This window comes from Athene noctua, chromosome 1, assembly GCF_965140245.1.
Source record: "Athene noctua chromosome 1, bAthNoc1.hap1.1, whole genome shotgun sequence".
In the NCBI taxonomy this organism is placed as follows: Eukaryota; Metazoa; Chordata; class Aves; order Strigiformes; family Strigidae; genus Athene; species Athene noctua.
The window spans coordinates 2,813,218-2,826,089 of record NC_134037.1 but is presented as its reverse complement, the minus strand read 5'-3'; the positions used below and the strand labels follow the sequence as shown (position 1 = coordinate 2,826,089).

Here is a 12,872-nt window from a genome sequence, read left to right as displayed (position 1 = left end):
TTTAGATGAGATCTGAGGCAGAAATTGTTCCCTGTGAGGGGGGTGAGGCCCTGGCACAGGCTGCCCAGAGAAGCTGTGGCTGCCCCCTCCCTGGAAGGGTTCAAGGCCAGGTTGGACGGGGCTTTGGGCAACCTGGGCTGGTGGAAGGTGGCCCTGCCTGGGGCAGGGGGGTGGCACTGGAGGGGCTTTAAGGTCCCTTCCAACCCAAACCGATCTGTGGTTCTGTGAAGCCTTGCTGGAGCATTAATCACATTCATCAGGCTTCAGGCCATGGAGCGGGATGATCTGAGACGCAGGTGGTTATGGCTGGGGTGGATTTCTGCTCCAAGTGCCTGGAGAGAGTCGAGATGGATCCTGACACCGTCAGCATCGTGCTTTGCCTGGTTGGGTCTCACCCTGATCCTCTTTGGAGAGTCTCCTCCAAACAACCTCCTCCTGATGGTGTTGATGCCATCACTTGTGCCCCTGTCATCATCTTCTTACCCTGGTGCCCCATTTTTCCCCCCCGACACCTGCTGCCTTGTCCCCAGGGAGAGCCTGGCTCTGCTCCCCCATTTCTCTGCTACCCTCCTCAACACTTGTGTGTGCTTTTTAATGCTCTTTGAGGAAAGTCTTTTAGTCTCTTCGTATTTTCTTCATCCTCAGTCCAGCTTGGGTCGCTCTTTCTATTGTGCCGTGGCTCCCGCGTCCCCTCATGCCCATGCTGATGTCCACACACATGCTGGTGTGGGCTATGGCACAGAGTCCTAGGGCAGAACAATATTCTTTGTATTATTCTTTGTTTATTCAAATACGAAATACCTAACAAACCAGAATTTTATTTGCTGCACTTTTACCCAGCTCCTACCAGTTGCTGATGGTCAGCCTCAGGTCTCCTCTTGCCATCATCTGTACTAGCTGCATGCATCTTACCTTCTTCTTGAGCCTGTGGATTCTCCTCTCTTCTTGGGCGTAACAAGCTCTTCTGCTGTCCTCAGGTCCTCTCCCACCAGGCTTTTGAGGGTTGCCAACTCATGAACCACCAGTCTGTATGACCGTGGTGGACCCTGCCACCTCAACACTGATTCCATGTCTTTTTTCACATGGTCCCTTTTGATGTGGCCGTTCGTTGTTACCCCTGGGCATGACGGAGACTCCTGAGCAGGGCTGCTGTGTTCACAGGGAGGTCTGAATCCCCTCCTGGGATTTCTATTAATGTTGGCACCAAATCCCACACCCATGGGACCCCCCAGCTCCTTGGTTGGACACCCATCTTCCGAGGCTTCCCAGGATCAGAGGGGGCCTCCTTATCCCAGACTGGAGACAATCAGGTCAGGGAGGACCTCCTTGGCCCAGAAGGAATGGACACTTGGCCCTTCTGGGACACTGATCCTAAATTTTGGTGCCATCACATCTCTCAGGCTGCACAAAGATGGGAGAGGAATTGGTGCTGTTTCCTCCTTAGGGCTGGAAAATAAAGCCCCTGGTTCTTCTTCTGGCCCTGAGGACCTGACATTTGACTGTTGCCTGCTCCATGGATAGACTGAGGGGTCATCTGGCCTCAGCATAGATCTCGAAAGGTGTCCAGCTGCCTCCATGCTTCCTCACTGTGCTGGCCAACTCCTCGTCTCCCAGCACATGGCTGAAATTTGGCTCCAGCTCCTTGCTCTGGGACCAGAACATCACTTCTGTGTGCCCCGCGGGGGCACAGGGTGAGCCTGGGGTGTGTGGCTGGGTGCAAGGGGACGGTAGTGCTGGAGGGCCAAAGGAGCCCAAATCTGCTGCAACCCCACCAGGCTGGGGTTGTCTGGGGCACTGGGGTAAAACAGACCCAGTGTAAGTGACACTGGGATGACCCCTCCCCCTCTAAAAAAAAACCCCACACACAAAACACCGCACAGATCATGAGAAAACGAAAGAAATGCCAAGGCAGTTTATTTACAACTGTTGTATACAAAAAAAAGGACAGCTCGTGCCACAGCTAGAACAGCCCCCTCCGTCTCCTTTGCCCGCCGTCCTCTCCCATGATCTCCCCCCAGGGCGGGTGTCCCCCCCCCCAGGGGCTCCAGGGTGCAGGCGAGCATCTTGCAGCACAGATAAAGAGACGTGGTTCCCCCCAGACCTGAATTGGAGCTTCAAAGCCTTATCTGGCCATAGTGGAGACCAAACCCTCTGTTAGCATCAGGGTTGGAGGCTGGTGAGGGGCAGGGCAGCACTGGGACCACTGCCTGCTGGCAACTGGGAGAGGAGGGGACATACCCACCCAGCCCCCAGCAAGAGCAGACTCTCCTTTTTCTCCCACTGGAAGGGATCTCACTGCAAGCTCTCTGCTTCTCTCACCCTCCCTGGAGGCAACCATCACCCAGGAGATGCACAGCAGCTCCGGCAAAGCACCTCCTGGGCTGGTCATGAGCTGCTGGTGGGTCCCAAACTGGGCCCCCTACTGCCCTGGGGTCACCAGGAGGTGCCATCGCCATCCCCAGGAGCTCCCTAAGGCTGTTGTCTTCTCCTGCTCTCCAGAGAGGCATCTCCATCCCACCTCTGTCTCAAATCTCGGCTCCCCCAGCTCCTCTTTCCCTCTTGTTTTTCCCCGTCCCTCCCATCACCGTTTCCACAGCCCTGCCCCGTTTTCCTCTCCTGCTCTCTCCCTCCATGGGGCTGAGCTCCCTTTTCAAATAACCCTCTGAGCTGCCACCTCTAAAAGCTGATGGCTTTCCAGCTGCTCCACAGCAGAAAAGGGGATTTCATCCAAGAGTTCCCACAAAGATGATTCTGAGGAGGTTCTTACAAAAAAAAGCAGCTCTTTGGGAAGTCACGAGGATTTTCAGCTTCACCCTTGAAAAGGATCAGCAGCATCTCCTACAGCTGGATAAGGCCATTGGAGCAAGTGAGCCTCACTCTCTGACCACTTCCAATGGGGGGATCTCCCCCTTCCCCAAAATGGTTCTGTAAGGTCTATGGGCAAATAACACCCACTCTGGGCAAGAGGTCCTGAGTCCAGGCAGGAAAAAAGGAGGGAGGGACACCAAGAGATGCCGCTGCCCACCGATGGGGTGGGATGGGGGAGAAGAAAGAAGTCAGAGAGATGCCCACCTGCCCGCCCTGCCTGCCCAGCACTAAATTAAAGTCACACACGACGCACATTTCCCCCCCACCCCGTTCCCTCCCCACCTGCTCCGTCCCCCCCTTGGCTTTTCCCCGGGGGGGGTCACCTCCTCCGCTTTGCCAGCCCTTGGCTGTCTCCTCTGGACCTGGTTGACGGGTGGTGCGTGAGACCCACCGAGGAGATGGGCATCCCGAAGCCGGCACCCTCCCGCCCACCCTCCCTCCTTTCTCCTCCCTCCCCACCCTCCCCGAAACGAATAGGATGGCTTCACTTGTCAACTCTTTACATTCACGAACAAAGAAAGCAGAGGAACGTCCACCCTTCCACCATCCGACCTTGCGCTGCGGCAGCCTCCGCCACCTCCCCGGAGCTGTCAGTCCAACCATCGCCTCTTTACCTGGAGGCTTCTTCCTTGAGCTCCTTGTTTTTCCTCACTTCTTCCGCGTGTTTGTCCTGTGGGAGGGGGGGGAGGAGGGAAGGAGGAGGGGGGGACACGCATTAGCTGGACGGACTTCGGGGTCCCCACGGTCAGGCCAGCGGCTTCGGAGGGGTTCGAAGGCACGAGGGCGTTCGTGAGGTTCATCCCCTGAGGGACACCACCGATGGGTCAACAGCGTCCTCTCCTCCCCTGGGGTGTTTTAAGGACTGTGGAGGCACTCAGGGACAGATTGTCCTCGCCCTCTAGCTAGGAGGTAGACGTCAACCAGACGGGATGGACCGGGAGCCCCAAGGAGATGGGGTTAGCTCGGATTGTCCTTCATTATCTCGTGCTCTCTGCCTCTGACCCAAGGCTAGCTGAGGCGTTTGGAGAAGGGCACTGGGCGAGCTCCTTGCAGAAGGGATGTTTTGGAGGGAGCTGGAGGTGGTGAGGGTGGGACCTTCCGTGCTGAGGTTGGGAACAGACCTGCTTCGGGGAGAGAGAAGAGGTCTGCACAGGCTGGCAGGGTGGAAGCATCTCCTAGCATGGTAGCACGGGCCCCTCCAGCTCCTCCAGGGAGCTGACGGCTCCACGGCCTCTGGGGAAGGCACTGGGGCAAGATCTGCCACCCAGAAGGTGGGAAAATTGCAAGCGGTGCGTCAAGGCCATCAGGGTGGGATGTGGGGAAAGCAAAGGCTTTGCGTGTCTGTGGACAAGATATGGGTCCCAGCTCTCCACCCGCCAACCGCTCGTGAGCCTACGGACACATCGGGCTCCCTGGGTCCCCAGGCAGGACCCCCCCACCCCGGGTGGGATCTTGCATTTGGGTATTGCTGCAGGGTGGGAAGGGAAGAGGGAGCTCCCACTTTGGTGGTGTCCCCAGGGGGTAATGCCACGCCAAGAGCCATGCAGGGTGCCCAAGTGCCCTGTGACACCCTCCTGGACCAGTGTCCCAGCATGTCCCTCCACCCTCCTCATCAGGGCCTCACCTTCTCCTGCAAGCGCTCCAGCATGGCCGCTAAATGGGCCTCGCGGTTCTCCTTGTTGGACTCCATCTTCTGCGCCAGCTTCTCTTTGGCCATTTTGATGAAGTTGTTGTTCTCCTCGATGGCCTTCTGGATGACCTCCCGCTCGTGCTCCCGCTTCTCCGCCAGATGCTTCAGCAGCTCAGCCTCTTGGTACTGCACAGGCAAAGCGGACACGATGGCCATGGGGACCATGAGGCCCTTCCCATCGTGGCCAAAACCACCCTCTCCAAACTCAGCGACACCCCCAAAAGTGGGTGTACCTTGCTGAGCGAGAACCCCGAGTGCAAGGTTGCGCTTCCCCAAGGTTCACGAGCCACCAGACCCACCTTCCTCCTCTCCTCTGCCGCCTCCAGCTTCTTCTGGATCTCCTCCAGGGACGGATCACGCCGCCGGGGCAGGGAGGCGTTGAACTCGGGGATGCCGTCGAATGAGGGAGGCTTCAGGATGACCTCGAAGGACTGTCCCGAGGTGCGTTTGTTGAGCTCGATGACTTCCATGTCGGAGATGACGCACCAGGTGAGGTCTACAGTGTCTGCTGGGAGAGGGGTGCAGGCTGAGCGCCAGCATGGGTGCATCCCACCCCTTCGAGCAAACCATCCTGGGGTCCCACCCCCCCAGTGGGCCACTACCTTCCTTAATCTCCATGGGTTTCACCCCAATCCACACACCCTGAATTCACCCCTGTGGTTCAGCCTTGGGGTGGGGACTCCAAGACCCCCATCAAAGGGGCTGAGCTGGGAATATTTGGACGAGCTGAGGGGCTGGGGATCCTGCCGAGGGAGAGGCGAGGGAGCAGGCCAGAGCTCAGTCCTCCTTTGGGGACTGGGAATGGGACCACGAAGCCCCTTTCCAGCGGCAAAGGCCCCCCCCAAGGGTAGTTAGAAGGAGCCCCCCACGGCTGGGCAACCTCCTCCGTTGCCGCTGCTGCCTCTGGACTCGCTGACATGAATCAGTCTGAATCACCCGGCACTGTCTGTCTAAAAATACCGAGCCCACGCCTGGCGCTTCGTGAAGTGCAGCTGCGGCAGAAGGGGGCTCTGGGGCTGCCCAAGCTCCCCCCAAAGCCCAACCCAGCCCCCTGCTTCCAGCCAGTGCCAGCACACTGCAGAGCCACCTCTCTCGGTTTGAGGGTGACCTCGCTCATACCAAGAGGGGACCTGCAGCCCCCCCAGTTCATGCACCCCTCGACCGTGGGTGGGCCGCAGGCTCCTACCTTCATACGTGTACGCCGGCTTGTTCAGGGGGTCCGAGAGGAAACAGGAGCAAAAGAGGGAGACAAGAGGCAGCTCCTTCATCTTCTCTTTGTAAGCTGGGAAGAGATGGTGGGATTGGGGTCAGAGGGGTGGGGGGGGGGTCCTGCCAGGCATCCGTGGCAGAGCTGACACGTGCCAGGGAAGGGCTGGGATGGGGAGGGCATCTGGCACCAAAGTTTGCCCAGATATTGTGAGCAGGGTGATCTGGGTGGGGGAAGAAAGGCATGGAAAGGGGAAACTGAGGCACGCAGCACTGGGGTGCTTTATGGCACTCATGACCTGTCACCATTGGGATGTCGTGAGCATCCTGGGACAGGGGTTAGCCCCGGGCAGAGCCATCCCCGGGGCGGTTTGGATGGGGCCCTGCTCAAACGAGGGGTGCCCCAGGGTGGGGTAGGTGCCAGGGTTGGGTACAAGGGGCTGGGCAAGCCGTGCTGTCCCCTCGTGTGGCCCCGTGATGGTGCCCTACCAGCCAGCGTCATGGCGTGGAGATCCGCGGGCGTCTGCAGCAAGAGTGTTCCTGGGGCCTGGGGGACGAAAGAGCCCGGGTCAGGGTGGGGTGTCCCAGGGGCTGGGGACATCACCTGGCCCTGCCTGGCCCCTGCGGCGTCACGCGGACACTGGGGAGGCTGGGGGGGCACACACTGCGGTGGTGTGATGGGTATGCACTGGTGAGATGGGCACAGACTGGTGTGACAGGGACACACTGGTGTGGTGTGAGGGGCACAAACTGGTGTGATGGGCAGGCACAGTTGTGTGATGGGCACAGACTGGTGTGATGGACACGCACTGGTGTGTGATGGGCACAGACTGGTCTGTGATGGGCAGGCACTGGTGTGTGATGGGCACAGACTGGTGTGTGATGGGCACAGACTGGTCTGTGATGGGCAGACACTGGTGTGTGATGGGCACAGACTGGTGTGTGATGGGCACAGACTGGTGTGTGATGGGCAGACACTGGTGTGTGATGGGCACAGACTGGTGTGTGATGGGCAGGCACTGGTGTGTGATGGGCACAGACTGGTGTGTGATGGGCAGACACTGGTGTGTGATGGGCAGGCACTGGTGTGTGATGGGCAGGCACTGGTGTGTGATGGGCAGGCACTGGGGTGATGGCAGCAGGCGGGGGGCTGTGCCTGGCACACACACAGCCCTTCCCACTCTGGGCTGCCCCACGTCTGCACGACCCACACATGTGCCAGGAGCAGCACGCACACACGCACACGCACGCACACACACGCACACACCTACACGCACCAGCCCCCCCCCAAACGAGTGTGACCCCTTTGCGACCCCACCCCACCCCTGCTGCCACCCCCACTCGTGTCTAGAGACCCCCAGCCCCCAGGTTGCCCCTTGCACGCTGGCACACCGGGACCCTCCCCTGCATCCCCCCGGGACCCTCTGTGGGGGTCCCTGTGGCTGCAGCTCAGGCGTGGGGGTACCCTCGGGCCCCCCCCCATCACCAGGGCACAGAGCCTCGGGGTGGGCGCAGGACCTGGCACGGGGGCAGCAGCACCCAGAGGCTCGTTAAAACCCAGATAAACCGGGACGATCCCCCTTTCCCAGGGTGTCTGGGGGACACAAATGGGGTGTCGGTGGCATCAGAGGGGTTTCCCGATGGAAATGTCCTTCCCAGCTGTGCCAGAGCCGGGGCTGGGTTTGGTTTGGGGGATTATTCATGGGGTTTGTTCCTATGGGGGAGGAAAAAAAATGTCCCTTCTTTAAAATAGGGAGAGTTATATCCTTGCAGGCCCCCCCGGGAAGGGGTGATGCTCTCCACGGGCACCCGGGGGCTGCCAGCTCCCCCAGCCATGAGATACCCCAACCCAGCTCGACCTGGGGGGGTGTCCCCAAAAAATCCTGATCCCTCATCCCCCATCCTGCTGGGATCTGACACAGGGATCACGCAAATAACCTGCCCCCGCCGCTGCCAGGGGGGAGCGGGGAGAAAATGTGGGGCCACCTTCCCCAGAGATGCTCCCCCTCTTTTTTTTACGTGACACCCTCCCCCCCCCCAGAACCAGAGCTGGTCGGGTTTGGGGGTTACCCAGGGGTGTACCCCCACCCAAAGGCTTTGGGGTTTTGCCCTCGGCGTCTCTTGCCAAGCGCGGTGCCAAGGCAGGGTGGGGATGCTCTGATGGCTCGTGTTCCGACACGAGGCTGTGCCAGGAGCTCGGAGAGCCCAGCTCGAAGCTGCCTGCGTGCGAGCAGGCGGCTGAAAGCATTTGCCTTCCTCCCACCCCCTCCCTGCTCCTTGCCTTGCCACCCCAAATTTCCATTTTCCCTGCGTTTGCAGAGGAAGAGGGGACCTGGGGATATTTTATACCCAGAAACCCTTCTCCCAGCCCCCACGTGGCGTTCACGCCCCGGCTGGAGGATAAAATGGAGAAATCCCCCGTCAGACCCAAAATGGGGGTGAAGATGGGGTCTATCCCCGGGGGTGCTGCTGCCTGGGGCGGAGGTGGGTGGTGGGCTGCCAGCCCCACTCCTCCTCGCTGGATGAAGATGCTGTTCAAGGTGTTGGGGGGCTCCTCCAAGAGGGAACCCCCTCCCTGCTGAGCTCCTTTCCCTCTCTGCTTCCCTCCCCGGTGCCCCCCAACCCAGCCCATGGGGAGAGGGGTGGGGTTGGGTCCCTGCCACTGCTGTCACCCCCAGGCTGAAATCTGTCCCCCCCCAGGCTAAAACCTGTCCTCCCAAGGCTAAAACCTCGCTCAAACCCCCAGCGCAGAAAGGCTGCGGGAGTGATCCCGCACGGGGTGAGGCACACGTGGCGGGGTGGGGGGGTGGTGTGGGGGGGCGATCCGGCCCCCAAAGGGCTGCATCCCGCTTTCACACCCTCATCGCCACTGTAGAGCCCCCGAGATGGTGGGGACCGCCCCCGCCCCCCGCTCCCCATCTCCCATCCCCTTCCCTGGAAGAAGCACCCAAGGATGGAGGGAGGGGATGGAGGAATGGAGGGGGGGGGGCCCTGCGCCCTCCCTCGAAGATTGCGAAGCGATGGATGCTGTCCCCCCCACTCTTCTCCGGGGGAGAGGCAGGATGGCAACCGTCTCCTCCCTTCTCCCCCCCCCCCCCGTCGTTTCCCCCCCCCCCCCCCCCCCCGCCTTGGAATAAATGTTTCAGCGTTTGGTGAGAGTAGGTCACCTCCGCCAGCATCCTGCACCATCAATAATTCAGCCTGGTCCTGCCCCCCCGGCGGGGGGTCCGCGCCCCTGAGCCCACTTTTGGAAAGGGGGGGTGGGAGGGTGGCGAAGCGACGCACCCCCCCGGGTGTCCTGAGGATGTTGAGGGTGCTGAGTCGCCCCCGCCCCGGGATGCTTGGGCGAGGCGAGACAGAGGATGCTGAGCCCCATCCCTGCATCCCCCGCACCGTGGGCGTGGGTAGCTCCGTGCCTGCTCGGGGGGGATTCGGGGGGGCACCGGGGTAGAACCCCAAAAGGTTGGGCTGGGGGCTGCCCCGGCGAGAAGGATGCTGGAGGGGTGGGAAGGGGGACAAAGAGGGGTGTCGCGGCCAGAAAGCAACATCCAGGGACCCCTTGGAAAAATTTCCTCCCCCCCCAAACCCCTCCCGAAAAACTTTTCAACCCTTCGCTTTCCAAAAAACACACACACATCCCCCCCACGCTCCCCAATTAACCAACCCCCCCGGCCCCGGCGACACTCACCCCACCGCCGGCGCTTGGGCTGTTTCTCCACGCTCTCCGGGCTCATTTAACGCGGGTGCGGGGGGTTTGCGCGGAGCATCCCACCCGGGGGGCCCCCAGTGTCCCCCCCTCCCCATGACATCACCTCCCCGGCCGGCGATTGGAGCAGCCCAAGCGCTGCCGCCGATTGGCCCAGGGACTGTACGAACCGGGTACCAGCCCGGTGACATCACGCCGAGCAGCTATTTTTGGGCTGGGCCTGGGAGAAAAAAAAAAAAAAAAAAAAAAAAAGAAAAAGAAAAAAAAAAAAGGGGGGGGGAATTACCCCCCCCCCAAAAAAAACCACCAACCAAACCCCACATAAAAAAGAGGGGGAAAAAGCGAAGGGGGGGCTGGAGGCGACGGGGAGGGCGTGGGGGGGCGAGGGGAAGAATTTGGCCCGAAAAAGGGGGTTTTGGGGGGTTCAAGGAGGTGAGTGATGGATTGAAAGGGCTGAGCGCATGGTGGAAAGGAGGCTTGGGCTCTGCCAGCGCAGGACAAAGCTGGAGAGTGACAAAGTGACAAAGAAGGGGACTCGGAGGGTTTAATGGGGCCCTGGTGGATCTCCAATGGGGCCAAAGCGCCCCACTCCCCTCCACGCTGACATGGGGTAGGGGGTGACCTCTGCACGCTGGGGAGCAATGGGGTGTCCGGATGTGACCCATTCCCAGCCCCAAAGGCACGTGGGGACTCGTTATCCTCCTTTCTTGGGCACCGCGGGAGCTCGCAGAGGCCGAGTCCCAGATTCCAAAACTATTTTGGTGCGATGCCGCTGCGGATGCCGGGGCGAGCGGAAGCCCTTGGGGAGCCCCGGTAGAGCTAGGACACCTCGTAGGGCTGCGTCCTACCTATAAACCGACTCTCCTTCCCCCAGATCAGCTTCACCCTGGCCTATTTATCACCGACAGCTGCTCCTGGTGGTGGTCACAAGCCCCGGCACCTCCGGGGAACCGTGCGGATTTATTTAGGCACTGGTCTCCTCCGTTACGCAACGAGCATTGGGGTGGCTGCGGGGAGGTGGTTCCCCCTGGAAAACAAATGTAGGGTGGTTTTGCAAAGCCCATGGCCTCAGGATGTGGTTAAGGATGGGGTGACCCAGCTGGAAACTGGGAGGGTGTCATCGCACGTGTGACACCGCAGCTCCCAGAATCCCCGAATCATCTCGGTTGGAAAGGGCCTTGGAGATCATCCAGTCCAACCATGAACCTCACCCTGGCTGCCCAGGCGCTCAGCTCACGGCGGGGTGACTGTAACATGCCACTTCCCATCAAAGGGATCCCCGAATGCTCGGGTGATGCGCAAGCTCCGCGCCGGAGCCCCCCAAGCTTTGGGTGCCCACCCAGGGGTGGGTGCTGTGGTTGGATGCCCTTGGGATGTGCGAGGAGCTGCAGAGGGAAAGGAGCACAGCCCCGAGAGAGAGGAGCCAAGGGGAGGAAAGAGTCAAGACCCAGGGGCCAAGCGGGGGACAAACGGCCATTGTGGGGACCCGCGTGGCGGTGGGACGGTCCCTGCTGCGGCTGGCACTGGGACACGTGGCACCCCTTGGCGGGGGGGTGCAAGGGCCTCTGCTCAAATGATCCTTTGATCTCCCCGGGGTCCAGGCTCAAGGCACAAACCCCTCCCTGCTACCCACCGCTGGGGGCCACAGTTCAGCTGCGTGGCTGGTTGCTGGAGCAGGGGGAGATGTTGGGGTGGGGGGGACACATGGGGAGGTGCATCCTTGTCTCCCAGCTCCACAGGACCAATATCTGGGGGGATGGAGCTTGGTTTCAGCTCTTGGAGCCCCTCTGGCTCTGGGGACACTTGGTGGCCTCCACCCCTAAGGACCGTCCCCCTCCACCCCACAAAGCCTCCTGGCTGTTCCAACGCTGGGAATTGTTATTTTTCCATCAGCATGTGCCGGTCTAAATTAAACAGAAAAAGGAGGCCAAGGAGGTTTGGGAGATACCCAGGGTGATGGGGACTGCGGGCTGCCATGGGCCACCCCTTTCCCACCCACAGTGTCCCCACCAACCCCCCCCTGGGGTCAGCCCGGCGTGGCACCAGGGGCACGGGAGGTGGCAGGAGAGAGGTTGGAGATGGAGCCAGGCTGATGCTGGGGAGGAAAGAGCCCCGGTGGCGAGAGGAGGCCACGGGAGGCGAAGGGTTTGCCTCTTCCCACGGCTGCAGCCTTCCGGCTTCGGGAAACTTGCTCAGCATCCCAGTGCCAGCGTCCAAACCCTTCCCAGGCATCCGGATGGGAGAGGTGGAATAAAAATTCCACAGGGGGTAGGACCCATCCTCAGCCTGTGGTCCTGGGTTGGACCACAAGGATGGTCCCACGGGGAAAATCCGTGCGTCCTGGGATGTCCAGGCATCCGGGGGAGACCCCAAAGATGGGGTGAGCCTACACGGTGTTTTCCCCAAGATCTTTCCCAACCTCCAGCCGTGCTCGGGAGGGTTGTGGGGCTGGAGGTGGGCTCTGCATCCCCCTCCCGCGATTCCTCTCCCAGGACATCTCCAACCTCCCCGCAAAGGTTCAGTATCCGCAGATCCTTCAGGAAGAAGACCTACAGGTTTGGATCCTCCTTGTCCCAGAAAATTCCTGGCCCTGGGAAGAGCCGGGACACAGGTTTTAGCCTCAACCCGCCTGTCCCAGCGCTGAGGACCCGGGTGCAGGATGCGTCCCCAGGCCCCTCCATCCTCCGGGCTGCGCACCCCGGGAAACCTCTTTTTGTTTTTTTTGGAGAGGGGGGGTGTCCCCTCACTTGCCCCCCCTACCCCTCCGGGATGCACCGGCCCCAGCGCTGGCTGGTACCCGCGGCGAGGGAGGGGGGTGGTGGGGTGGGGCGGGGAAAAGATGCTGTCCTCCCTCGGATTGGCCAAAAATGACATCATCGCCGCGCTGCGAGCCAATGGGAGAGCCGCCTGCTTCTCCGAAATATCGCCCGTCCCTATAATTGGGGGGGGGGGGGGGGGAGAATGCTGTGGGGTGGGGTGGGGGCTTCATTACAGCAACCCCAGCCCCCTCCCCCGGTTGGATTCACCCCCCCCTTTCCCCACCCAGCTGCTGGGGAGCCCCACTCGCACCCCACACCCACCCAGCGTGAGTGCCCCCCCCGCCCCCCAAGCATCGGGATGGATGGGGATCGGGGTCCGGACAGCCCGCAGGGAGCAGGAGATGCAACCCATCGCTCCCTTCCTCAGCAGGAGCAGCCAAAAATGATGCTAAAATAATGGTAATAAAAATAATAATAGTTACTGAGATGCTTCTAATTGCTGCAAGGAGGAAGATTTGAGCTCAGAAAAGGTCCTGCAAGTAACTGGTGTGTCCCAGGCGGGATTTTGGGGAAGGATGCAAAGGAGGGTCCCACGCAAAATCCGCCTCCCCCTTACCGGAGTCTTCCCCAAATTTGTCTTCCG

At 60.8% G+C, this 12,872-nt stretch overlaps 1 protein-coding gene across 6 annotated transcripts; it reads right to left on the bottom strand.

Moving 5' to 3' along the window:
* Positions 1–3,337: 3,337 nt before the first annotated feature.
* On the bottom strand, positions 3,338–9,577 carry STMN4 (stathmin 4). Of its 6 annotated transcripts, none has more exons than XM_074921174.1 (6): positions 9,453–9,575; positions 6,254–6,311; positions 5,745–5,840; positions 4,858–5,066; positions 4,493–4,684; positions 3,338–3,538 (listed from the first exon to the last, which is right to left on the bottom strand). In XM_074921174.1, exons 2-6 carry the CDS (start codon positions 6,264–6,266, stop codon positions 3,479–3,481), a joined length of 570 nt encoding a protein of 189 aa, XP_074777275.1. In that variant the 5' UTR covers positions 6,267–6,311; positions 9,453–9,575; the 3' UTR covers positions 3,338–3,478. The 6 variants fall into 6 exon arrangements, with proteins under 6 accessions (XP_074777275.1, XP_074777284.1, XP_074777257.1 ...); XM_074921183.1 differs by having other exon boundaries at positions 4,858–5,063; XM_074921156.1 differs by lacking the exon at positions 3,338–3,538 and adding an exon at positions 3,548–3,989 and having other exon boundaries at positions 9,453–9,577.
* Between the last annotated feature and the right edge of the window lie 3,295 nt (positions 9,578–12,872).

Excerpts from the sequence above, each read along its gene's own strand:
- STMN4 (XM_074921137.1), bottom strand. Across the intron at positions 5,067-5,744 it reads GCCGGCGTACACGTATGAAG|CAGACACTGTAGACCTCACC; the intron begins GTAGGAGCCTGC and ends CCCCTCTCCCAG. Across the intron at positions 3,993-4,492 it reads TGGAGCGCTTGCAGGAGAAG|CAGGTCTGTTCCCAACCTCA; the intron begins GTGAGGCCCTGA and ends CTCTCCCCGAAG.